We start from the raw sequence: 27,965 nt of genomic DNA, 5'->3' as shown, positions 1-27,965 counted from the left end.
CACAGGAAACTTCTTAAATGACCCTTTAGACAGGTTTCACTTATTTTGGGATTTTGTATGCATCAAGAGGAATTGGTGACAGGTGCAATGTAAAATCTAAATAAAATAAAGATGTGAACTCCAGTTATGGGAAATGACTAGGTTTTTTTCCTTTATCAATTCCTTTCATAGAAAGGTCTAGGCTTATCAATCAGGGATGTGCCACAAAAAATGCCAAAACGCACGTTGCTAGCCAAATAATAATAAAGCACCCTATGATCTCCTTACATACTTAAGGCACAAAGATACAGTGATGGCAACAGCTCCACTACAGCAAGAAGGAAGACCTAGCGTGGGTGCCTTTGTAGCAAGCCTCAACACTCAAACAAATAGTAATACTCAGGGTATCTGTACAGTTACCTGAATCTTTTGAACTTCTAAAACAAAGATTTGGTTTGAAAGTTGGATAAAGGCTTACGGCAGTTCCTATTTCACCAAGGTAGTGTTTCCATCCCTATGTATAAAATATGAACATGCACATATCTCTAGCTTTACCTGAAGACAATGATTTCATCAGCCATCTCTTGCCTTCTCTTGTATTGCTGCAGACAGATACAGCAGTAATCCTGCTTTGGGTTAAGCCCTCTAGTGATGGAGGCTCTCAAGTTACACAAGGACCAGTGGAGATCGTGGTTCAGGAGGTTAGTAGTTGTCTCTAGAAGGGTCTGTGCAGGAAGACAATTTTGTCATTTTGTCACTACTCTGCAGAAATTCTATATGTAGTAATTTATCATAGCAAGAAATTTATGAAATTACTAAAAGTAAAACGGTAGCCTCTCCTTATACACTCTGTACCTGCTACCCAGAAAATACAGTACCCCTTTATCTCCCCACATATGTTAACAGAGACCATAACTTTTTGCTTTTATCTATTCAAGTCATTCATTTACAATCTGTCTTTCAGTGGTTTTGTTCAAGTCCCAACAGAACTGACACATTCTGTGATTTTGCATACTCCAGGCTTCCTTTCTTGCTCTCCATCTTTACGCAGTACATTTTTTCAGAGGGAATTCCTAACATCCACCATTTTATGAGAATTATAGGGAATATAAGGGTGAAGTGGGAGCAGTAAACTCAAATATGCTATACACTTTAAGAGTAAAAAATGCAGAGAATTCCAGTCTGCCATAATACTGACAATTCTGTCTTTTTGATTTGTACACTTTTAAAATGGAATTAAAAATCAGAGGCATTTCACTGTTAGGAATTTGTTTCCTAGGCTGTTGCACACTTTGCTCTCCTGTTTGTGTTCATAGAATATACACAGAAGCCCACTAAAAAAGAAATGAAACTGTTAAAGGCCTAAACACCTACAAACATTCTGTGTAGTTTTTTAGATCCACAGCATTGTAAGGAGGAAATCAATAGTATTTTTCTCTAATACAAGTTCAAAGCACCCATCACTGGCATAGGAGCTTTATCATGTCCATTATCCCTAGGGGAGTTTTATTATTACACTGTAATCCCGCATGATTGAATCTAACCATTTATATAATTGATATTACCACTCTTATACAATTGCAACAAATCTGGTACAAGTAGGTCATGTAAGATGTCAATGGAAAAGTTAAGTTTTGCTAAATATGAATATCCTGGTTGAATCCATGTATCATCTTTGTATCTAAAGTTATGAATATTGGCCATGGACTTGTATCTTATACATGTGTTGTATTCCTGAGTAATACCCACCAGATAAGACATACATCAAGGCTAGACAGTTGTGTATTGATGGCCCATTAAGGACACTTAACTCTAACAATGGGCCATGGAGGAAACTCCTCCCACCCAGTAAGCTTTCCTGTGGACACCACAAGAATATGCACAGCAAGAATATGGGCAAGGACTGCCCCTGAGAGCCATCAAGCCATATAAGGACATGTGATATGCTCATGTGACCCTGGATTCCCTCTTGGGCCGGTAACACTGCACAAACGGAGGCTGTGAGCTTTGTTTGAGACAGTAAATTTCTAGGCACATAGCAAAGGATATAAAAAAGGCCCCTGAGATACCTCCATTTTGTCTCTTTCCTGCCCTGATTCTCTGGGCGGTGGATTTACAATTAAAAGGAGCATTTTGAACTATGGACTGAAGACCTTCCCATCTTTTGGAAGTTACCAGAGACACTTTACAAGACAGCAGTCTATTCCATCGCTGCTACAAACCTGATATAAGGACCTTGCAATTATTTGTATGTATATGATCTATTAACCACTATTAACTCTCTTATTCTTTTCATTATTAAACATTTAGTTTTTAGTTATTAAAGGATTGGCATCAGCGTGATTATTAGGTAAGATCTGAGCTACATATTTACGTGGCTAAGTGGCTGATCTCTTGGGATTAGAAAGACCCTATAATTGATTTAATTGGTTTTCAGTAACCACTCATCATAGAGTCCAGTGTCTGGGTGGTGAGACAAGGGCTGGATTGCCTATGGAGACTGCATTTTTGGCTTCTTGTTAACCAGTGTGATGAGACAGAAGTTTTCTTTGGTTACTGTCTTGGTATAACCTAATGATAGAATAACCACCAGTTTGGGTGGGTCTGCCCTATTTCTCAGCAGTGTGTCCTGAATTTGGCATCCTCAACTGTGACACACTGTGAGGCATGGTGACATACACCGAACACTTTGAAAATGGAACAAGACCTATGCAACTCTTGGAGTGCTGTGACCATTCTCCCTTGAGGCCAGTCATGTTTGCACATGCTGTTATGGCTCAAGGACTGGATAGCTAAATACTGGATAGATAAATGCATACTTCAACGCACAAGGAAGACTTGCACAGTAATACAGTCTGCCAAATATCTGATTAGCATAATTCAAAATGCAATGGGTGAGCAAACAGAATGAACTGTCCTTAAAGGGAAAGGCTCAGCCTAGCCCGAGAGTATGCTGCAGGAATGAAACATTTCCAAGGCCAGCATATGCATGGCAGGTCACATGCTGCTTGCCTCAGTGAGGCAGTTCCTCCAAATAAGAAAAAAAAAAGACTATGAAAATAGTCTTTCCTGTCATTTCCTGTGGCTGATTATTGCTATTGATCCCTAAGTTAAAAGGAACTGAAAAAAGTTACCGTAAACCTAGGTTTGAGGAGGCAACATCAAAATGATTGAAGTTTGAGACCTGGCCCATCAATGTCTTTTCAGTGTTTGTCCAGAAGCATCCTTTCCTGTAAATCTTCTCTGGGAAGAACCTCTCCCCTCCACAGGTGAGCTTCTGCCCCCTTAGAGGAGCTAGGTAGTCTGCTTGTCTTTCACAGCCCCAGAGACTGACTCAGCTGCTGCCTTAGCTAGACTCTCCAATAGGTCAGGCGATATTCTCTCCTTTGTCAGCCCCAGCCTTGCTCCAGTGAGATAGTGGGGAGGCATTACAGGAAGAGGAACATTTGAGGAACTTGTCTTTTTTGCTTTCACATCTCTGACTGAGACACAAAATGGCAGCCAGATACAGCTGCAGAAGTCACTTCCAGGAATCAACGAGGGAAAATCCTGGATTATGACTGATGGTTGTCCTGCCCATCAGTGAGTGAGGAGGGAACATCCAGTATCTGTGCTGTCACAGACTGCCCTGTGAGCCATGGAACGTTTGTCACACACCCAGAAGGGATCAAAGACAAACATATTTCTGCCAAGTCAAAACAGAATGGACTCAGGAAAAGGCTGAGACATCGTAGCACATTCACTCTATAATGTGCTCTATCCAAGAGCAGCCCAAACACCATGAGGAGATCTTGCAGAGTGAAAAGGATGTGTGAGCAGTTGAAAGAGGAACTCAACTGTTGTAAAAAGGTGAAGGCATTCCAGGTAACATGTATGTGTCATCTTCCCTAATTGGACTTATCAAAACTAAACATTACAAGTGAGGTCTTTCCTCCATTTGCCATAGAGTTGATTTTGAAAGGAGACCTAAATAGGAGTCTCCCTCCCTGAAACTGGGCAAAAAAGCCTAAAATGGATGTAGGAATTTACTTCCCAAACTGATAGCACCTGCATGATAGAACTGGACCATCAGTTGGTCACTCTTCCTTCATCTGGCAACAGCTTGACAAGTATGAAAGATAAGCACCCTATTAAGAAAGGAGAGTGCTTTGTGCAAATTTATATCACCTCTGCACGATCTTATCATTCCTCATTTCCCCCTTCAGGATTATTCAAGGACATTAGCTCCTGAAAGGATACACTGGGAGAGGCACAGGCCGCTCATAAAAAGCAGCAGAAGTTGCTGAAACAAAGGGGACAGTCTGTTTTAGACACTGTACGGCCTGTGGCAGATGTTGCTAAGTGATGTCAGAAGGCATCTGCCACTGAGGATCAGCTCCGTTTCCTAGGAAACATGAAAAGGGAAGGGAAAGAAAGAGAAGATTCTTCTCTTTTAAAAAGGATCCTTCCTGGACAGGTCTGCATAGTGCAGTAAATCTCCCCAGTTATCAGTATTCAATATTCCTGTAAAACAGTAAACCTGCTTGATTATCAGCACCTGATGAAGTCACTGATCACTAGCTATGCCTGTCTGTAGCAAACACACTTGGCTCCATTGTCTGAACTGCCTACAGAGGTGCACAAAAGGGAACTGGGGCTTTCCTTCCCCGGAGGAGGAAGTGCCCTTCAAGGCAGTCCTGGCTCTTTTGGAAGCCCTTTTTTCCTCTGGGAGGAGAGGCCAGATGATCAGTGCAGAAGTATCACTTGAGTCCACTGCTTTTCCCCAGAGCCAGTGGAATCACAGCAGGAGGGAGGAAGCAAGAAGGGAACTTGAGCCATCTGTGAAGGCTCTTCCTAGACAATCTTCGCAGAAAGTCAGGAGAGGCCTGTGGACTGTAATAAGATCAGCATCTCAGTGAGGAACCTGAGTATCTCCAGGCAGATGAGCACCAAAGGGGACAGTTTCTGGAGCGGGGGTTACTGGCACTAAGATAAGTGTAGTGAATCTGAGTAACTGGTATGGGGGATGAGTTTGAGGAACCAGCTGTTCAGAGGTGCATGGTGGATCTCCTCTGGCCACATACCCCACAGTCCTTATCACATCCATGCTGCACACCATTCCATTCTCTGCAGACATCTGACTCATTACGCACCTCAGGTAACAAGGCACCTGCAGTGACCTTTGATGAAGAGTGGGGGAAGAGGCAGTATGCCACCATTTTGGGGTAGTGGACCTTGTTTCCACCAAGTTGCAGGGTACCAGTTGCACAACTAACCCTGGGGTCCATGTATAGAAAGCTGGTGTGGATGGGAGGAGTGCAATGGAGCAAGACTGCCAACCAACCCCAGGGGTCTGGGGCCTAAATCTCTGAGCTCAAAGCAGAGCTGCTATGAAGAGCTGTTTGCTGTGGCACAGAAGTAGCAAGACTGGGGTTGCCAACTATTGAATTTACTGCCAGCCTTTCAATATTCGGTGTTCTTCTTAAACCCCAGCTCCCAGAGTCAAGTGATTATGTGAGATTTTTTTGGGTGCGTGTGTGTGTAAATGAAAGTAAAAAGGAAGATTTTGGGCCTCAGTTTCAGATTGTGAAAATATGACCCAAGTGAATTCAAAAGGCAAAGAGAACTCAATTTACCTCTGTTAAAATTAAGCCAATCTCATGAGTTTTAGGGGCTTGACTCAATCGATTTTTTAACCCTTTGGTTTGGCAATACAGGAAGATACTGGAACACACCAAAACTTTTTGCCCTATTAGCTATTCATGTGGCCTTTGGGGATATGGCTAAAGACTACAGGATTCTCCGAGTGTGAGAATGCACTGCAGGCAACTGCAGCAATGGCTTTCATGGAAGCAAGACTTTTTAACCATCTTTAAACAAAAAGTAATTTCTCTATTTTCTTAAAATGAATCCAAGGTTAGAGGCTTGAAAGATCTGTAGAGTGGTGGTACAGGCCAACATACTAATGAAAGGGGGAGAAGGACAGGCTTTGGGGGAAGATCTGAAGCTCCATTTGGGTATGCTAAATTTCAGTTGACAGCTAGAATATCCACAAGATGTCATCAAAGACAGGATGAGATTTTTTTGTCTGGATGGCAGAAGGTATGGAATAGAAAGGTAAAGGTATCAGTTGACAAAGAAGAGTCAGACTCCCACGAACAAATTTCAACATGAGCCAATTTCAAAACATGTATTAAAAAGTATTAAAAGAAATCATACTAAAGCTACATAGAAATTCAAAGGGCATAAAAATGAACACTGAAATTCAACACTCATTTTAAGTAAATTTTAGAACACAATCTGAACTATGGCTGCTTCCACAATAATATGCTAAAGTGTGGTTAAGACATGTTGTGATAAATGAAGGGGAGGTGGATAGCTCCCTTTTATGGGCACCCAACCAGCCAGTTAGCTATAAAATTCCTCTTAGTAGCTGTCCTCTACTTGCTTCACCTGTAAAGGGTTAACAAGCCCACAGGTAAAAGGAAGGGAGTGGGCACCTGACCAAAAGAGCCAATGGGAGGGCTAGAACTTTTTTAAATGGGGAAAAAACTTCCCTTTGTCTCTCTGTTGTGTTCTCTGGGAAAGAGGGGAACAAGGAGCAGTTATGCTATAAGAAGCTTTAAGCCCGGTATGAGCAAAAATAATCAGATCATACCTAGAATTACTTATTTGGAACTCCCAAATGTGTAAGTAGATTAGGAATGTTTCAAAAGACATGATTAGGTTTATTTCTTGGCTTGTGGACTCCTCTGTGCTAACCCCAGATGCTTTTGTTTTGCTTGTAACCTGAACCTCAAGAGAGCTATCTTGATGCTTAATTTTTAAAAGAAACAATTACAAGATCTCGCAAAAAGCCTAAGTTCCAAATGTATTTCCTCTCTTTTTGTTTTTAATAAATTTTACCTTTTTTAAAAACAGGATTGGATTTTTGTGTCCCTAAGAGGTTTTTGCATATGTTTAATTAGCTGGTGGCAACAGCTGATTTCCTTTGTTTTTTTCTCAGCTATTGTGTGTGTGTGTGAGAGAGAGAAAGGGCTTGAGGGTAACCCCACAGGAAAGAATTCCCAAGTGTTCCTTCCTGGGTTCTCAAAGGGTTGTGTTTTTGTTTGCACTTTGGTGGTGGCAGCATCTACCCATTCAAGGTCAGAGAAAAGCTGTGACTTTGGGAGTTTAATACCAGCCTGGAGTGGCCAGTATTAATTTTTAAAATCCTTGCAAGCCCCCACCTTCCGCACTTGAAGTGCTAGAGTGGGGAATCAGCTCTGACACATGTTTAACTGTTTCAGAGTGGTAGCTGTGTTAGTCTGTATCAGCAAAAGCAACAAGGAGTCCTTGTGGCATCTTAGAGACTAACAAATTTATTTGGGCATAAGCTTTCATGGGCTAAAACCCACTTCATCAGATGCATGGAGTGGAAAATACAGTAGGCAGGTCTAAATACACAGCACATGAAAAGTCAGGCAACTCCCATCTTTTCATGTGCTGTGTATTTACACCTGCCTACTGTATTTTCCACTCCATGCATCTGATGAACTGGGTTTTAGCCCACGAAAGCTTATGCCCAAATAAATTTGTTAGTCTCTAAGATGCCAAAAGGACTCCTTGATGTTTAACTGTGTAGTTGGCAATCTATTTAAAAAATGATTTCCCTGTAGTGCTTTGTTTTTCAGTGCCTCATAGAACTATAGGAATGCACACATCTTTTGAGGGTGACAAAAGCTGGGTTTCCATTTACCTGATTTTTTTTTTAAAGTACTGTGTTAGTTCCTGACAATTAATGAACTGAAAAGAAAGAATAACTCCTCTTCTAGGCAACACTAGTTAGGCCCTTTATTTAGCAATGGGCAGAATGAAGAGGCACACACAACTTACTTGCTCATAGTTAAATGTGTCCAGCATCCCCAGTACAAGTCCCTGAATTTCTCCAAGTTTCCCTCTACCATAAACTGGATCCTGTGTTAAAAAATTAAAAGCTGTGATTAACAAAAATACAGATCATAACATTTTTACATTTTATTGCTCTCTGTTTACTCCCATTTTGTAAGAAAGACAAAGGAGTCAGGGTTTAGAAATATTTCCGACACAAGATAATCAGAAATACCATATGTATTTGGGAAAACTGGTAAAAAAAAAAAATCAAAGCCTGGTTTCTTACTGGCAACCATCATGCTATGGTCAAACCCCACCCTTTGGCTCACATAATCTTCACTCCTTCATTTTGCAGGACCACTTTGTCAGTAGCTACAGATTAAAAATTTGCTCAACAGCATAAACTCAGTTCGTCTTCTCACTAACTTGTATCACAGTGTCTCCCAAATAAAGCTTAAGACGAGAACCAGCGTGGCCAATATTCAAGCAAACTCCTATTGAAGATAGTCTAGCCAGAACAAAGCCTAGCTCAGGATTGGGCCCACTGGCCTTAATATAATGTTGGAGAAGTTCAGCCTATGGTGCACACAGCTGTCTGACAATGGCAAAAAATGTTACAGTTAGGACAAAAGTTCTCATGAGAGAGGAGATAAACTCTGCACAGAAATACCAAACAATCACCTTTGCATCCCACTAGAATGCATCGAAGCTCTCTTATGCATGCTGGTAGGTTAGGACTGTTGCTACCGTTTTTCTTTGAAAGAATGAAAAAGTATAGCTGAGTGTTAAGGATGGATGTTTAAGATAAAAAACTCACTTTACATTTTGTGATAAAATTAGATCATAAACACATTACATAGATAAAATCAAAATAGAAGTAATAAGAGAAAACCCATAATATTCATGCTGAAAGGTTAAATACAAAGAAGAATACTGAAATGATTTGTTGGTAATTTCAGGATACAACTCATCACATGTAATGGTCTGTATAAAAGGCAAGTTCCAAATACTTTGCCTAGCAGATTAACAGGAAGTAGTTAGACAAGCTTCCAAAACATTTGCTGGCTAGTCCAAAATTTTTCTAATAAAAAAAAACTTTAGAAAAAGGACTCAAGAGTGCATTAGTTGCACAGCAGAAGTAAGATTGTTAGATGAAGTCAAAATAATTGATTTATAATGGTAGATCTGCTAATTTTGCACTAGTTAGTCAATACTAGAGTCACCCAATTACACAGACTACAGGAACAACGTAAGATAAATTTGGCAGCCTGTCCAAATATTTACTCCTGGGGGAATTCTGCACCACTGCGCAATGCAGAATTTTGCAGAATTCCCTATGTCCTCTGCAGAATTAGGGCTGCAAAGCTGCTGGCCGCCTCTAGGGGCCACTAGGACTCTGCAGAGCCCAGCTCACAGTGAGTGGAATGTCCAGCCTGGCTGGGCTGGAGGCTGCATGCTCTGCTTGATCCTCATTCTCTCAGGGATGGGAGAGGGCCTGGAAGACCCAGCTCTGGCAAAAGGCGAGGAAGGGCAGGGCTACACCACAACATGTCCCCTTGTACAGGAAGACTTTGGCAAACCAGTAAAGTGCCTGAAATCACTATGGCTTATTGCTAAAAGCAGCCAAGTCAGCAGGCTGTAAATTGGCCATTCAGCAGTCTCAGTTTAATGAAGGCAGGAGGGGAGGGGGGTCTTTGGGTGCCACACAGAGGGCAGCTTGACCCCATGTCCTTCCTGATAAGAATTGTGTTGAAGATGCTGATACATGCATCTTAGAAGAGCAGGATGTGCCCCAGGAATGTCTATTGGGGCCTCAAGGCTGCAAACTCTGGAAAAACCCACACCTGGTTAATCAATAATCAGAAGAAAGCCTCTTGCTTGACCATTGAAACAGCTTGCTTGACAAGTTTTTTTTTAGGGGACATGTCATTCTATTACTAATGTATAAATAAAGGGGGGAAGTTTGAGGTGGTGGGACTCTTCAGGACTGGACTCTCCCTCTGGATGCATCTTGTGTTCCCCAGCAGCAGATTGGCTGCTGCTGTGCCACTCGAGAGCCACACTCAGCTTTGGTAATTATCCAGGGTTGGGGGCGTTTTACTAACCTGTTACGGACGTGTGTATAAGTGCTTGAAACTAAGTAAAGTTTAGCTTTAAGTGAAAGCACTCTTGTGTTGTCCTGTTTGTGCCAGCCATCTATAGGTCGGGCGGCCGTGTCTCCCCCGATTTATTTCCTGATACCACCTCGCACAGAGTAAAAGTTACCAAGAGCTTTGAGTTGAAAGAACCCCAGGTAACACCCTGGCAGGACAGTAAAGAAGCTGGGGGGAGTAAAGGCCCTGGGGGTGCTGGTGTCTGGTGTGGGGGGTGCCCTGCAGCTAGGCTCTGGGGGGATGGGAGTGCAGGAGTCTGGGCTCTGGGGGCTCCACACGGCCCCCTCCAGCATCCCTCCAAACTGGAGCAGGGTTGTTGTAGGGATTTCTTTAACTCTCTTCTCCTGGGGGAATCTTTTTTGCTGTTGTCTATAATGCTGACAGGTATTTTGCAATAAATTACCAAAATAACTGAAACTGGAGTGATTATATTGTGTTATTTTGTCAAAATATGCAGAATTTTAAAATATTGTGTGCAGAATTTTTAATTTTTTGGCATAGAATTCCCCGAGGCATAAAATATTGGTGTGTTCCAAAATGCTGTCACAGGGAGTTTATTCACTTTTTATTAAAGCAGAATTGTTGACCGTACAAATTACATACTAAAATGAGTTACAAGAGGCGGTGATTAATACATAAGATAAAATACAGGTGAGATGAGACAGGACAGGTTAAGAGTTACAGTGGAGACACACCGTGATGTAGTGAGTATTGATTGTTCTCCTGGCATTTAGTTAATAATAATGCAGTACCCATAATGCACTCAGCACTTTCCAGAGAGACAACTGGGACAAACTGCTCATAACTTAAGGGCAGGCAGACAAGTAACCAGAGTCTAGGGAGAATAGGAAACACTTTTTTTCTTCTCTCTGCTCATCGATGCTGTGATGGGGTGGATCACAGAAAACCCCTTGGGAACTGCCAACTGATGTGTTGAGACTACCTTTAAGCCGTTTCCCCTGGCAGTTTGGGGCTCCAGAACCCTGCCTGGTTGTGCCAGACACACTTGCCGGCTACAAACTCAGACCCAAGTCTGAACCACGTCCCACAAACTACAGGCTTAACTGAAAACAGCTTAAGAAGTGTTCCTGTCTCCAACACTCAGATGCCCAACTCCCAGTGGGGTCCAAACCCCAAATAAATCCATTTTACCGTTTTATAAAGCTTATACAGGGTAAACTCAAGTTGTTCGTCCTCTATAAGACTGATAGAGAGATACGCGCAGCTGTTTTCCCCCCTCCCCCAAGTATTAATACACACTCTGGGTTAATTAATAAGTAAAAAGTGATTTTATTAAATACAAAAAGTAGGATTTAAGTGGTTCCAAGTAGTAACAGGCAGAACAAATTACCAAACAAAATAAAACAAAACACACAAGTCTATGCCTAATACAGTAAGTAACCTGAATTCAGATAAAATCTCACCTTCAGAGATGTGTCAATAAGCTTCTATCACAGATTGGACGCCTTCCTAGTTTGGGCACAATTCTTTCCCCAGTACAGCTCTTGTTCCAGCTCAGGTGGTAGCTAGGGGATTTCTCATGATTGCAGCCTCCTTTGTTCTGTTCCACTGCCTTATATAGCTTTGGCACAAGGCAGGAATCTTTTGTCTCTCTTGGTGTCCCTCCCCCCCGCTTTTAAATGGAAAAGCACCAGGTTTAGGATGGATTTCAGTACCAGGTGACATGGTCACATGTCCTGTGAGACCCCAAGCCTTCATGACTCACAGGAAGGCCTGCAAGCAAAGAGAGCCATCCACAGTCAATTGTCCTGGTTGATGGGAGCCATCAAGATTCCAAACCACCATTAATGGCCCACACGTTGCATAATTACAATAGGACCGCACAGTTATATTTCATATTTCTAGTTTCAGATACAAGTGATACATTTATACAAATAGGATGACCACACTCAGTAGATTATAAGCTTTGTAATGATACCTTACAAGAGACCTTTTGCATGAAGCATATTCCAGTTACATTATATTCACACTCATTAGCATATTTTCATAAAATTATATAGACTGCAACTCACACTTTCATGAAATATCTTTTGATTTCCTGACAAATCATGGCCAGGGATTTCTCATTTCTTCACTAAGGCCATGTCTACATGGGAACACTCAGGAAAATTAAGGTGAATCAGCTAAAGGGGTGAAATCTATGTACATAAATTAAAGCACATTAAGCCCGGTGGATGCTCTCATTCAGAAGTAGAGTGGCCATAGCTCCCTGTAGCTTAGGGCAAGTCTACACTACAGAGCTACATCGGCACAGCTGCATCGTTGTAGTGCATCTGGTGAAGATGCACTATGCCGACAGGAGAGCGCTCTCCTGTTGGCATAATTACTCCACCTTCTGAGAAGTGGAAGCTATGTTGGTGGGAGAAAGTTTCCCACCAACATAGTACCAGTGTGGACAGAGCAAAACTTGCATTGCTCGGTGGGGGTGTGGGGGGTGTGAGGCTTTTTCCACCCCTGGGCAATGTAAGTTAGATCGACTTAAGCAGTGGCGTACACTGACCCTTAATCATCCTGATCAGGAAGACAGGCTCTTAGCTGCAAAGAGGGGGGCAAGGTTCTACAATGGGACAAGGATGGGACAGGATGACCAGCTCCTTAAACACATCTATAATGTGGAGGTGTCAAAAACACCCACTTCGTCACAGGAGGAAAAAAAGCTGAGAGATCATAGGGGGCCTTCAATATGAGTAACATATACAGGACGTCTCATGTAGCCAGTACTATAACAACACCCTCAGAATTTCTAAATATTATAGATGACAATTTCCTAATTCAAAGTGTTCCCGCCAGCTAAAGGAAATTCTGTATTAGACATCATCTTGACAGATAAAGAGGAATTGATCACAGAACTAAAAATCAGTGGCAGCTGAGAGACAAATTTATAATGTGCAAACAGAATGAAGTCCAAACCAAAGTAGTTGCTACTTAAAGGACCAATTTCAGAAAGCCGAAAAAAAAATTATGAAAAAAAAACCAAACCTATAAACTCCCCACCCCCAGAGATTTTAATAAAAAAATGTGAATGATAATTGGGAATTATTTAAGAAAAGTTTACTAGATGACCCAAATGGCACAACTGAGAAAGGACATAGTCCAAAACAGAGCTTGTAGGTACAGAAAACAGGACACATCAAGAGCAGGTCCATCTTGGGGGTAGGGAGCCCAGACTCTGGTTCTGGGCCTCCCTCCGTTTCCCCAGCCAGCTCCAAACTGAAACTCCCTCCAGCCCCTCTTCTGGCCTTTGTCGCTTTCCCGGACAAGGAGGCCACCTGATCTCTTTGTTCTCCAACACCTTCAGTTGGCACCTTGCAGGTGAGGGGCCCGGGCCATCAATTGCCAGGAGACAGGGTGTCAGCCATTCTCTGAGCAGAACCCTGCACACCCCTGCACTCTAGGGCTCTGCAACAATCACACACCCTTATCCCATCACCTAGATACTTAAGAAATGCATAGGGGAAACTGAGGTACCCACACAGGATTCAGAGAAAACATTAAGAACATTCTCACTTTGTCACAAAGGGATACAGATATTACAAGTTAAGTTGCTGCATATATTAATTTACAAGCATTCCACAGAGTCTAACACCTCCCTTGAACAATACTAACATACAGGTGAGCTGGTCTGGTTTCCAGATATGAATTTGTCAGTGCTCAGCTGATGCCTACAGCCTTGGCAAGAGTTGGCACCTGGTCTGCCAGCATCACAATCATATCATATTATGATGAAATACTTTCCATTTCAATAGTATCTCATGAGGATGTTAAACAGTAGCTATTACAGTATGACATTTTTAAATCAACAAGTTCGGATAACTTACATACAAGAGTTATCAAAGAGCTGATTGAGTAGCTCACTGAACAGTGAAAGTTGATTTTCAATAAATCTTGGAACACAGGGGACATTCCAGAGGACTGGAAGAAAGCAAATGTTATGCCAATATTTTAAAAGGATAAACTGGATGACCTGGCTAATTTTAGGCTTGTCAGCCTGGTCTCGATCACAGGAAAAATAATGAAACAGCTGATCTGAGACAGATTAATAAAAAATGAAAGGAGGATAATATAATTAATGCCAATCAATATGGATTGATGAAAATAAATCCTGTCAAACAAACTAGATTTAAAAAAAAATGAGATCACAGCTTGGTTGATAAAGATAATAGTGTTGATATTAGGGCTTTTGATTAATCACAGTTAACTCATGTGATTGACTCAAAAAATTAACTGCAATTAAAAAATTCATCTCGATTAATTGCAGTTTTAATTGCACTGTTAACAATAGAATACCAATTGAAATGTATTAAATTTTTTGAATGTTTTTCTACATTTTCAAATATATTGGTTTCAGATACAACAGAAAAAAGTGTACAGTGCTCACTTTATATTATTTTCTATTACAAATATTTGCACTGTAAAAATGATAAATAGTATTTTTCAATTTACCTCATACAAATATTGTAGTGCAATCTGTATCATGAAAGTGCAATTTACAATGTAGACTTTTTTTTGTTACATAACTCCACTCAAAAACAAAACAGTGTAAAACTTTAGAGCCTACAAGTCCACTCAGTTCTACTTCTTGTTCAGCCAATCGCTAAGACAGTCAAGTTTGTTTACATTGACGGGAGATAACGCTGCCCACTTCTTATTTACAATATCACCTGAAAGTGAGAACAGGCGTTCACATGGCACTTTTGTAGCCGGAATTGCAAGATATTTACGTGCCAGATATACTAAACATTCATATGCCCCTTCATGCTTTGGTCACCATTCCAGAGGCCATGTTTCCATGCTGATGATGCTTGTTAAAAAAATGCATCAATTAAATTTGTGACTGAACTCCTTGGGGGAGAATTGTACGTCTCCTGCTCTGTTTTACCCACAGTCTGCCATATATTTCATGTTATAGCAGTCTTGGATGACGACCCAGCACATGTTCATTTTAAGAATACTTTCACTGCAGATTTGACAAAATGCAAAGAAGATACCAATGTGAGATTTCTAAAAATAGCTTCAGCATTTGACCCAAGTTTTAAGAATCTGAAGTGCCGTCCAAAATCTGAGAGGGATGAGGTGTAGACCATGCTTTCAGAAGTCTTAAAAGAGCAACAGTTTGATGTGGAAACTACAGAACCCGAACCACCAAAAAAGAAAATTAACCTTCTGCTGGTGGCATCTGACTCAGATGATGAAAATTAACATGTGTTGGTCTACATTGCTTTGAATCATTATCAAGCAGAATCCATCCTCAGCATGGAAGCATGTCCTCTGAAACGGAGGTTGAAGCATGAAGGGACATATGAATCTTTAGTGCATTTGGCACATAAATATCTTGTGAGGCCGGCTACATCGGTGCCATGCGAATGCCTGTTCTCACTTTCAGGTGACATTGTAAACAAGAAGCTGGCAGCATTATCTCCCCTAAATGTAAACAAACTTGTTTGTCTGAGCAATTAGCTGAAGAAGTAGGACTGAGTTGATTTGTAGGCTCTAAAGTTTTACATTGTTTTGTTTTTGAATGCAGGTTTTTTGTACATAATTCTACATTTGTAAGTTCAACTTTCATAATAAAGAGATTGCATTACAGTATTTCTAATGGGGGAATTGAAAAATACTATTTCTTTTGTGTTTTTTACAATGCCAAGATTTGTAATAAAAAATAAATATAAAGTGAGCACTCTATACTTTGTATTCTGTATTGTAACTGAAATCAATATATTTGATAATGTAGAAAACATCCAAAAAAATTTAAATAAATGGTATTATTATTGTTTAACAGTGCGATTAATCACACTATTAATATTTTTAATTGCACGATTAATCATGATTATTTTTTTAATCGCTTGACAGCCCTAGTTGATATAATCTGTTAAAACTTCTGTAAGACATTTGACTTGGTACTGCACAACACTTTGATTAAGACACTAGAAAAATATAAAATCAATACGGCATACATCAAATGGATTAAAAAGTGGCTAACTGACAAATCCCAACATAATAATTGAGCAGGTGTATTTCTAGAGGTGTCCTGTAGAGATCGGTTCTTGGCCCTATGCTATTTGACATTTTTATCAATGATCTGGAAGAAAACAATCACTGAAAGTTTGCAGATGACAAAAATTGAGGGAATAGTAAATAATGAAGGGGATAGATCACTGACAGAGAGCGAACTGGATCACTTGGTAAGCTGGGCGCAAACACTGTGTGTTTCAGTATGGCCAAATGTAAGATCAAACATCTTGGAACAAAGCACGTAGGCCATACTTACAGGATGGGGGACTAATCTGGGAAGCAGTGACTCTGAAAAGGATTTGGGAGTCATGGTGAACACGAGGATTCCAGTGTGGCCAAAAGAACTAATGTAATGCTATCCTGGGATGCATAAGCAGGGGAACATTGATAAGGAATAGAGAGGTTATTTTACCTCTGTATTTGGCACTGGTGTGACTGCTACTAGAATACTGTGTTCAGTTCTGGTGTCCACAGTTCAAGAAACACCTCAAAAAACCAGAGAGGGTTCAGAGAAGAGGCACGAGAATGACTGAAGGAATGGAAAACATACCTTAGAGTGAGCTATTGAAGGAGCTCAAGCTATTTACTTTAACAAAGCTAAGGAGTGACCTGATTATACTCTATAAATACCTCCCTGGGGAACAAACATTTGATAATGAGCAATTCAAGCTAGCCTATGAAGATATAACAATATCCGATGGCTGGAAGTGGAGGACAGACAATTTCAGACGAAAGAAAAGGTACAAATATTTGGCAGCGACTAATTAACCATTGGAAAAAACTTACCAAAGGTTGTATTGGATTCTCCATTACTGGCAATATAGAAATCAAGATTGGAAGTTTTACTAGAAGTTATGCTATAGTTCAAACAGGATTTAATTCACGCAAGTTCTATGGCTTGTATTAACCAAGAAGTCTGACTAGATGATCGTATAAATCTTCAGTATTTATAATCTGAGAGTCTAAGGATGCCTGATTCCTTGCTTCAGTAGGTCAGAAATCAGCCAAAAAACCTCAGGGACTGTGCTAATATCAAAAAAGCCTCGGGGCAGACTGTTTCCTTTCATCTGGCTTATCCTCTTCTCCTCAGTCATGCCATCTCTGCTGTTGGTGACTCTCTATGGCAGGGGCAGGGAACCTGCAGCATGCAAACTGATTTTCAGTGGCACTCACACTGCCTGGGGCCTGGCCACTGGTCCCGGGGGCTCCATTGCCAGTCGGGGTTCCGGTCGCTGGCCCTGTTCAGCCCGCTGTCGGCCCCGGGTCCCTGCAACCGGTCCAGGGGGCTCTGCTGCCAGCCTGGAGTCCCGACCGCTGGCCCGGGGCTCCGCAGCTGCCCCCAGCTGTGGCCCACTAGCCTCAGCCTGGGGCAGTGAGGGGTGCAGACAGGGGCAAGAGGGTGTGCAACTCAGCACCCCCACCTTAAAAATTGTTCCAGCGCCACTGTACTGGGATAATTTTAAGTCCTGATTTGCTGCTTACATCACTATCACACCATGTGGAACAGTGCGCTGCGTGTGACGCTGAGATTAGAATGTACATGCAAGAACTGGAATCAGAATTTTCTGACAGATTTTAAGATTTCCAGTGATTTGGCCCAATGCTTTCTTTTCTAATTAAACCTGAAAAGTTCAGTAAAAGCGACTTGAATTTGTCTGTACTTCAGTGGATGGGTGTTGAAGATTTCAAAATGCAGCTCATTCAGTTAAAAAGCTCAGAATTGTGGGCATCAAAGTTTGGAGATCTGCGGAGTGCACTTGAAGCTACCGAGAGAGATCATGGGGCCTCTGTTCCGACCTGCTGGACATCCCTGCCAGTGAAATTTAACTGTTTGAAGAAAACTGCATTTGCAATGCTTTCAGCATTTGAAAATGCAAACAGGTATTTTCACACATGAAATCTGTCCTCTGTCTCTCTCAGAGCTGGTTAACAACTGATCACTCAGAAGCCTGTGTGCAGCTTAAAGTATCCAAATACGTGCCAGACATTGGAAAACTCAGCAAGGAAAAGCAAGTGCAAGGATCACACTAAATTGATAAGATCTGCATTTTAATTTAATTTTACATGAAGCTTCTTAAACATTTTAAAAACCTTATTTACTTTACATACAATAGTTTAGTTATATATTATAGACTTACAGAAAGAGACCTTCTAAAAATGTTAAAATGTATTACTGGCATGCAAAATCTTAAATTAGAGTGAAGAAATGAAGACTCGGCACGCCACTTCTGAAAGGATGCCGACCCCTGCCCTGTGGGCAAGAGCTTGCACTTGAACCATAGGGATTTACCGCTCTCCTGAGGGATCACCCAAGGAATGCACTGTTTGCAGCTGTATGGAGGGAAGCACCCTTGGGACAAGGATTCCTTGTGCCAGACTAAAGCCAGAGACTCTCACGTTCTTGAATGAGCTTGCATGGTCACGCTGCAGTCCTTGGATTGCTCCTTATAATTATGGGGATTATGCTTAGCAAGATCCTGATGCCCTAGCTCTGCTTCTTGATCATCCTCCTGCAGTCAGTGCAGTGAGTCCTGGAGACAAGCCTCAGAGCATGGTCCCCTCAAATTTGTCTCTGCCCCTATTGGATTCCATGCCCCCCCACCCCCAAGAGGCTACCAGCTTCATAAAGGTCTGATTTGCTAAGGTGTCCTCCTCCTCCTCCTCTCCAGAGGACTGACTCAGAATGCAGAACTTTTGACACAGGGATATCAATAAGCTTATCCTTAAAATGAATCAGGGTGAAGAGGCGAAAACTCAGGGCCCTGGCTCCCCGATAAGGTCCTCTCTACCCCTAATGAATTGAAGAGCAGGACAAATATTTCCTTTCAGTACTCCACTTTTTCAAGGTCATAATGGAGATTGGCTGGGGATAGAGAAGAATCACTTCCATGGTCTCTGCTAACCCATATACAATTCCTAAAGAAATGCTGGAAAAATATGGCTCTTCTCCCCAGGGTGAACTCCAAGTGCTCCTTGGTTGAAATGACCTCCCCCTCTCCCATGCTGTGCATGCAACTGCCCCCAAGGATCCACTGGACAAGTGAGCAGAAGCCTTTCACTTCAACGGGCTACTTGGATTTCCAGGGCCTGTAAGTTTTCCCTTGAAAGGAAATAAATGTTTAAGGCATTTTTCCTATAACTATGGCCCTGGTATCAGTTGCTGATGTTTCCTGGCAGTCTCTTACTAATGGGATCAGGTAGCAGGCTTGCCAGAAGGGCTCTAATCAGCTTAAACTCATTTCTCTCTGGTTCTGAGAGCATTTGCTGTGACTGCAGTTGATTAGATCTCCTGGGAACTCTTTCCTCATGCCTCTGCTGCATTTCTATGAGGTTATTTTCCTGCACTTCAAGCCCTGATTTCCTTCTGCTAATGCAGAGTAAGGAAAAAAAAAAACCACTCACCATATTTAGACTTCAACAATAGGCCAAGGACTTTCCTGTTTCAGGCAACATCTGAGGGGCACTGCTTTTTCAGCGAGTTCCTTGTGATGAAGAATTTTGTAAATATCAAGCAAGCTGCATGTGTCTCAGGATGATGCTTCCATAACTGGGGCTAGACCTTTAAGGATCATGTAAGAATCTTTTTCCGTTATTACTCCAGGCTAAAAAGGTCTTTTGGAAGATGCCTCCAGTGGCTCAAAAGCAAGCATCATTCTGGAAGTTAATGTGAACTGATGCACATTTTAAATGAATGGCACCATCCAAACTAGCATAAAATCAACATTAGACTATCATTGTCAGTCACAGTTCTCCAGGACAGATTTGCCATGCCTTTTGATGGTCAGAAAATGGTCAGATTGCTATAAGCAAAATCTCTGATGCAAAACCACTTTGCACTATAGTTAACAGCTTCACAGTTTTAGTATCACCAGATACATCATTCTATCAGATTACGGATACTGTCTGTGATGTGCACTGAGATGAATCTTTCAAGACATGCAAGATGCAAGAAGTTGTCACGAAGCACCAGTTACCTGAGATCAGTACACGCGGATGCCAATCCACGAACAGAATTACATGCACTTAACACTTTCAGTTCAATTGTAGCTGCAGAAACAGAACATATGTTGCTCTTTTGGGCTTTGTGTATTTCCCCATGAAAAAATTGGAGAAGAGAAGACTGAAGGGGGACATGATAACAGCTTTTAAGTACATAAAAGGTTGTTACAAAGAGGAGAGGAGGGAGAAAACTGTTCTTGTCCTGTCCTCAGAGGTTAAATTGCAGCAAAGCAGGTTTAGGTTGGACCATAGAAAAACTTCCTAACTGTCAGGGTAGTTGGTACACTGGAACAAATTGCCTAGGGAGATTGTGGAATCTCCATCATTGGAGGTTTTTAAGAGCAGGTTAGACAAGCACCTGTATGGGATGGTCTACATCAGAGGTTCTCAAACTGTGGTCTGTGGCCCACCAGTGGTCTGCGAGCTCCATTCAGGTGGTCCGAGGATAGTTCCCTCTAAGCTGCATGCCTGGGTTGCCACATACGAGAGAATGAAGGGCCACCCACCTAATTAGTGGAGCCGCGCAGGCGTGACTTCATTAATTAGGTGCCTGGACCCTGGAGAAGACACACGTGTAAGGTGAGGTGGTGGCCTTGGGGGGAAATAGTGGGTAGGGGGCAGTGGGGTGAGAACAGGGAGTGGGGGGAATTTTGGACATGCAGGGCTGCAGCAACCAGAGAAAGAGGCCACTTTCTCCAGCTCCAGGGCTGTGGTTGCCAGGGAGAGACGGCCCTCCTTCCCAGCCTCAACTCTGTGGTTGCTGTGGCAGGGGACAGACTCCCCCTCCTTCCCAGCCCCAGCTCGGGGGCTGCTGCGGCAGGGGAGAGAGGGCACATACATCGCATTAGAAAGGTAAGACTACTGATATTAAAATATATGAGTTGGGTATTTCTACTTGTAGAACAAAAAAAATGTTTTTTTAAATTAATATAGCGCTTTTATCCAAAGCGCTTTACAATAGTTAGCTAACGGTACAAACAACATTTGGAAAGATCATTAAGTGGCCCACCGAGACCCTCACCAATTTGCAAGTGGTCGGCGGAAAAAAACACGTTTGAGAACCACTGGTCTACAGAATACTTAGTCCTGACTTGAATGCAGGGGACTGAACTAGAAGACCTCTCAAGGTCCCTTCCAGTTCTATGATACCGTGTTTGCATTCCCCTCTAAAGGACATCAGGTATGCACATGAAATGAAGACAGCATGTAGCTAATACTGAATCTGCTCCCTGGATTTGCGATATCAGTGCTCTCTTTTTAAGCAAATGTATAAGTGGTACAATAAAGATGGTCAAAAGTTCAAAACACAAAGTAGGGAGATAAGAGATGTACAAGCAGAAAACAAGCCAAAAGTCAAAAGGCCATAGGTAGATATCACATGGTTTTAGCCATCAAATAGCCTTGGGGTCAGCTGGAAAGTCCTCCTGACAGGCCAGCACAGGACAAGCAACTATTCAGTATGTGTGCAGCATCCTCAACTGCACTCCAACTACACAGAGGCCTGTCCTCGAGTCCCCAGGTGTGGTCACTGGCTGCACACCTCACCATCCCTCATCTGAAATAGTTGAGCTTGCATCAGAGACAGCCTCCCATCAGGCTGTGTGAGGAGGCTCATTCCCTTTCTCCTCATCACTATGTGGCAGTGTCCACCATAGAAATGGTCTGTAACAGTCATAGAATAATAGCATCATAGAAAAATAGGGTTGGAAGAGACCTCAGGAGGTCATCTAGTCCAACCTCTTGCTCAAAGCAGGAACAACCCCAACTAAATCATCCCAGCCAGGGCTTTGTCAAGTCAGGCCTTAAAAACCTCTAAGGATGGAGATTCCACCACCTCCCTAGGTAACCCATTCCAGTGCTGCACCACCCTCCTAGTGAAATAGTGTTTCCTAATATCCAACCTAGACCTCCACTGCAACTTGAGACCATTGCTTCTTGTTCTGACATTTGCCACCACTGAGAATAGCCGAGCTCCATCCTCTTTGGAAACCCCCTTCAGGTAGTTGAAGGCGGCTATCAAATCCCCCCTCACTCTTCTCTTCTGCAGACTAACAATCCCAGTTCCCTCAGCCTCTCCTCATAAGTCATGTGCCCCAGCCCCCTGATCATTTTTGTGGCCCTCCACTGGACTCTCTCCAATTTGTCCACATCCTTTCCGTAGTGGAGGGCCCAAATTTGGACTCAGTACTCCAGATGTGGCCTCACCAGTGCCGAATAGAGGGGAATAATCACTTCCCTCGATCTGCTGGCAATGCTCCCACTAATGGAGCCCAATATGCTGTTAGCTGTCTTAGCAAGAAGGGCAGACCTGCTGACTCATATCCAGCTTCTTGTCCACTGTAATCCCCAGGTCCTTTTCTGGGGAACTGCTGCTTAGCTAGTCGGTCTCCCAGCCTGTAGCAGTGCATGGGATTCTTCCATCTTCAGTACAGGACTCTGCACTTGTCCTTGTTGAACCTCATCAGATTTCTTTTGGCGCAATACTTTAATTTGTCTAGGTCACTCTGGACCCTATCCCTATCCTCCAGGGTATCTACCTCTCCCCCCAGCTTAGTCATCTGCGAACTTGCTGAGGGTGCAATCCATCCCATCACCCAGATCATTAAATGAAGATACTGAACAAAACTGGCCCCAGGACTGACCCCTGGGGCACTCCACTTGATACTGGCTGCCAACTAGACATCAAGCCGTTGATCACTACCCGTTGAGCCGGATGATCTGGTCAGCTTTCTGTCCACCTTATAGTCTACTCATCCAATCCATACTTTAACTTGCTGGCAAGAATACTGTGGGAAACCGTATCAAAAGCTTGGCTAAAGTCAAGGTATATCACGTCCACCGCTTTCCCCATATCCACAGAGCCAATTATCTCATCATAGAAGGCAAACAAATTGGTCAGGCATGACTTGCCCTTGGTGAATCCATGTTGACTGTTCCTGATCATCTTCCTCTCCTCCAAGTGCTTCAAAATGGATTCCTTGAGGACCTGCTCCATACTTTTTCCAGGGACTGAGGTGAGGCTGACCAGTCTGTAGTTCCTGGATTCTCCTTTTTCCCTTTTTTAAACATGGGCACTATATTAGCCTTTTTGCAATTGTCCGGGATGTCCCCCGATCTCCATGAGTTTTCAAAGATAATGGCCAATGGCTCTGCAATCACACCAGCAGACTCCCTCAGCACCCTCGGATGCATTAGATCCGGACCCATGGACTTGTGCATGTCCAGCTTTTATACTCCTCCCTAGTCATCTGTCCAAGTTTCCACTTCTTGTAAGCTTCCTTTCTGCGTTTAAGCCCCTCGACGATTTCTCTGTTAAGCCAAGCTGGTCGCCTGCCATATTTACTATCCTTTCTGCACATCGGGAGGTTTGTTCCTGCGCCCTCAATAAGGCTTCTTTAAAATACAGCCAGCTCTCCTGGACTTCCTTCCCCCTCATATTAGCCTCCCAGGGGATCCTGCCCATCAGTTCCCTGAAGGAGTCAAAGTCTGCTTTTCTGAAGTCCATATTGTGCTCCTCTCCTTTCTTCCTTTTGTCAGGTTCCTGAACTTGACCATCTCATGGTCACTGCTGCCCAGGTTGCCACCCACTTCTACTTTCCCTACCAATTCTTCCCTGTTTGTGAGCAGCAGGTCAAGAGAAGCACAGCACCTAGTTGGTTCCTCCAGCACTTGTCTCCAAGACTCTCCAAAAACTTCCTGGATTGTCTGTGCACAACTATATTGCTCTCCCAGCAGATGTCAGGGTGACTGAAGTCCCCCATGAGAACCAGGGCCTGTGATCTGAAAACTTCTGTTAGTTGTCCGAAGAAAGCCTCATTTACCTCATCCTCCCGGTCTGGCGGTCTATACCAGATGCCCACCATGACATCACCCTTGCTGTTCTCGCCTCTAAACTTAACCCAAAGACTCAACAGGCTTTTCTCCAGATGGGCACTAATATTTCGTACTGGAGCTCTGAGCAATCATACTTCTCTCTTATGTACAGTGTAACTCCTCCATCTTTTCTCCCTCGCCTGTCCTTCCTGAACAGTTTATACCCATCCATGACAGTGCTCCAGTCATGCAAATTATCCCACTAAGTCTCTGTTATTCCAATCACATCATACATAATTCCTTGACTGTGCCAGGACTTCCAATTCTTCCTGCTTGTTTCCCAGGCTTCTTGCATTCATGTACAGGCACCTAAGATAACTAGCCGATTGCCCTACTTTCTCAGTATGAACCAGGAGTCCACAGAGGTCATCTGATGAAGAGTCAGTGGCCAGGCAACCACCCACCCATATATCTATGAAAAGCGACAATTGTGGTATCTCTTGGATTTTGTGAAGGTGGTTCTTTGCAGCAATATAATACCTGATGTTAGGAGGTGAGATATTAGAGAGGACTGGTAGCCATTCGGTGTTTGTTAGTCTCATAGGCCTGGTCTACACTACGGGGTTAGGTTGAATTTAGCAGTGTTAGGTCAATTTAAAAATGACTGCGTCCACACAACCAACCCCATTCTGTTGACCTAAAGGGCTCTTCAAATCGACTTCTGTACTCCTCCCTGACGAGGGTTGTAGCGCTAAAATCGACCTTGCTTGGTCGAATTTGGGGTAGTGCGGATGCAAATCAACAGTATTGCCCTCCAGGAGCTATCCCAGAGTGCTCCATTGTGACCGCTCTGGACAGCACTTCAAACTCTGATGCACTAGCCAGGTACACAGGAAAAGCCCCGGGAACTTTTGAATTTCATTCCCCGTTTGGTCAGCCTGGCAAGCTCAGCAGCACAGGGACCATTCAGTCCCCCCAGAATAGTAGAGTGTAGAATGTTTCTACGCTCCCCCATCACCTCCGTCCCTGAGGTTATCGCAGATTAGAAGGCGGAAAAAACCGCACTTGTGATGACATGTTTTCCGAGCTCATGCAGTCCTCCCGCACTGATAGGGCACAACTTAATGCATGGAGGCATTCAGTGGCAGAGGCCAGGAAAGAATTAAGTGAGTGCGAAGATCGGAGGCAGGACGTGATGCTGAGGCTAATGGGGGAGCAAATGGACATGATGAAGCAACTGTTGGGGCTGCAGGAAAGCCAAGAGCACAGACCCCCTCCAGCTGCATCCACTGAATAACCGCCTACCCTCCTTCCCATGTTCCATAGCTTCCTCATCCAGACGCCCAACAATGCGGAGGGGGAGGCTCCAGGCACCCAGTCACTCCACTCCAGAGGATGGCCCAAGCAACAGAAAGCTGTCATTCGAACACTTTGATTTTTAGTGTGGCTACAATAAGCAATGTGGCCTTGTCCTTCCCTCCTCCCCCACCCCACCTTGGCTACCTTGTCGGATATCTCTCTCTCTTTTTTAATTAATAAAGAAAGAATGCATGGTTTCAAAATAATAGTTACTTTATGTCGAAGGGGAGAGGGTGGCTGGCTTACAGGGAATTAAAATCAACAAAGGGGGCGGGTTTGCATTAAGGAGAAACAAACAACTGTCACACTGAAGCCTGGCCAGTCATGAAACTGGTTTTCAAAGCCTGTCTGATGCGCAGCGCACCTTGCTGTGCTCTTCTAATCGCCCTGGTGTCTGGCTGCTCAAAATCGAAAGCCAGGCAATTTGCCTTAACCTCCCACCCTGACATAAACGTCTCCCCCTTACTCTCACAGATATTACAGAGCACACAGCAAGCAGCAATGACAATGGGAATGTTGGTTGCGCTGAGGTCTGATCTAGTCAGCAAACAGTACCAGCAAGCTTTTAAATGTCCAAAGGCACATTCTACCACCATTATGCACTTGCTCAGCCTATAGTAGAACTGCTCCTTACTACTGTCCAGGCTTCATGAGCCATGGGAGCAAGGGGTAGGCGTGACCGGGCGGTCCTGCCAGCTGGGAGAGCAGCCTGAGGCAGAAGCCTCCAGCTTGCATGATATTCCAGGCAGGACTGAATCTCCATGAGACAAAACTTAAAGAAGAAAATGACCTGGAGTCTCTGGCTCCCATTCAGTGCTCTAAGAGGAGAATAGCCATGTCTGTCCAGGCGCCCCGATCGACCTCACCAAGGTCTGCCAGAAGCACCCAGGAGACGTACGATGGCTATTAGTCCTACTGCACCGTCTGCCGCAAAGGCAAGGAGCTGCTGCTGTGTAGCAATACAGTGCCGCGTCTGCCAGCAGCACCGAGGAGACGTACTGTAATGGTGAGCTGAGTGGGCTCCATGCTTGCCGTGATACGGCATCTGCACAGGTAACCCAGGAAAAAAGGCACAAAATGATTGTCTGCCATTGCTTTCATGGAGGGAGGGGGGGTCTGATGACATGTACCTAAAACCACCCATGACAATGTGTTTGCGCCATCAGACATTGGGAGCTTAACCCAGAATTCCAAAGGGCAGTGGAGACTGCGGGAACTGAGGGATAGCTACCCACAAGGCACCACCCTGTAAGTTGATGCTAGGCACGGTAGTGAGGACGCACTCCGCCGACTTAATGTGCTTAGTGTGGACATACACAATGGACTGTATAAAATCAGTTTCTAAAAATCGACTTCTATAAAATCGACCTAATTTTGTAGAGTAGACATACCCATAGCCTGTTATTACTGTTATTGTTTGATTCAGTTGTACATCAACTAGCTTTCAGGAAGAGTTTAATACAGGTGTACAGTATTCTCTCACTGAGTAGTGGAGAACTAGTACCAAGCAGTGTAGTACTTGCACATTAGTTCCCTATGTTGAGCTTCCAAGCTTATTTAGAAAGCCATTTCTGCTCTTAATCTTCTGAGCTACCTTTGTGAAGTGGTCCTTGTAGGTCAGCGTGTGAGCTCCAGTTACTCCTAGATATACTGGCTTTGGGTCACATACCAGTTGTTCTCCATTCAAAAAGATGTTGAGTTCTGGCAGCATTAGTGTGATTGAGATGAAAGCATGACGACAATATCTATAACACTCTAGACTTAAGTCTCCACTTATTGCAATAGGCACCAATGGCTGCCATGTCTTAGTTCAGGTTGTCCTCAATCTTTCTGAAGTCTCTTGAAGCTAGGCAGATGTTATTTACATACTTCAACGGCCTTGAGATTGTTGGAGGCAGATCATTAGTAAATATGTTGAAAAAAGTTGGGGCAAAAACAGATCCCTGAGGGAGTTCATTCTTCTGGGTCCTCCATGTGCTCAGTTTATTGCCTTAGCACCACTTGGAATTGTCTGTTTTGAAGCATCATTTCCATAGCCATTACAACCCACAGAGATTTTGACATCTTGACCAGCAGACCAATGTGCCAGATAGTATCATACGCTGCTATCAAGTCATGAAACACCACTCCTGTCTTCTTCTTCTGTTGGAAACCATTTTCTATGTAAGTGGTAAAGAGCATGAACTTGGTCACAAGTGCTCCTATTAGGTCTGTGGCCTGCCTGATCATCACTCAGAGCCTGTTCTACCATGGGCATGAGTCGTTGCCAAGATAGTCACTCTAGAAGTTTGTAAGCACATCTCAGAAGTGATACTGGACAGCAGCTAGATGGAAAGGAATGGTCCTTTCCTGGTTTCTTTCTGCCATATCTTAGGCATCTTGTTCTTTTGGAGAACATAGCCATTTTGTGCTCCTCTTACCAAGATGTAGCAGCATTTCTTGTACAGTCTTGTCAAGGCCACCTGCTTTTCCTGCTTTCCTGAGGCTCAGTGCTTTCTCCACTTCTTTGGTGGAGGAAGGCTAGACAATGTCTTCCTCACAAAATGGTTCCACCCTTGAGTATCAGTTCCATTTCCTCTTTACTGATTCCTCAAAGGGCTTGTTTCTGTTGGCTTTTGCTAGATTAGTTAGGCATGTGGTGATGCTATTTGGAGACCCTTTCCTGACATGTGGATGGTGGTTTCTGTGCTGGACCAAGATTCCTTTAAGTAACCATATTTCCTGCTAGACCGTGTGTACATATTTCACGTAACTTCTTACAATGTTCCTTGTGACAGA

General features: G+C 43.2%; 1 protein-coding gene across 1 annotated transcript in view; it reads right to left on the bottom strand.

The window, feature by feature from the left end:
* Positions 1–27,965, bottom strand: part of VPS8 (VPS8 subunit of CORVET complex) — a 232,485-nt gene that overhangs the window by 23,661 nt on the left and 180,859 nt on the right. The window contains exons 41-42 of the mRNA XM_074964097.1: positions 7,834–7,914; positions 535–704 (exon numbers count right to left, since the gene is read on the bottom strand). Coding sequence (XP_074820198.1) covers positions 535–704; positions 7,834–7,914 — 251 coding nt within the window. The remainder of the gene's footprint in view (positions 1–534; positions 705–7,833; positions 7,915–27,965) is intronic.

This window comes from Natator depressus, chromosome 9 (assembly GCF_965152275.1).
Source record: "Natator depressus isolate rNatDep1 chromosome 9, rNatDep2.hap1, whole genome shotgun sequence".
Lineage (NCBI taxonomy): Eukaryota > Metazoa > Chordata > Testudines > Cheloniidae > Natator > Natator depressus.
Note: the sequence above shows the minus strand (reverse complement) of the source record. Positions and strands in the feature narration are given on the sequence as shown.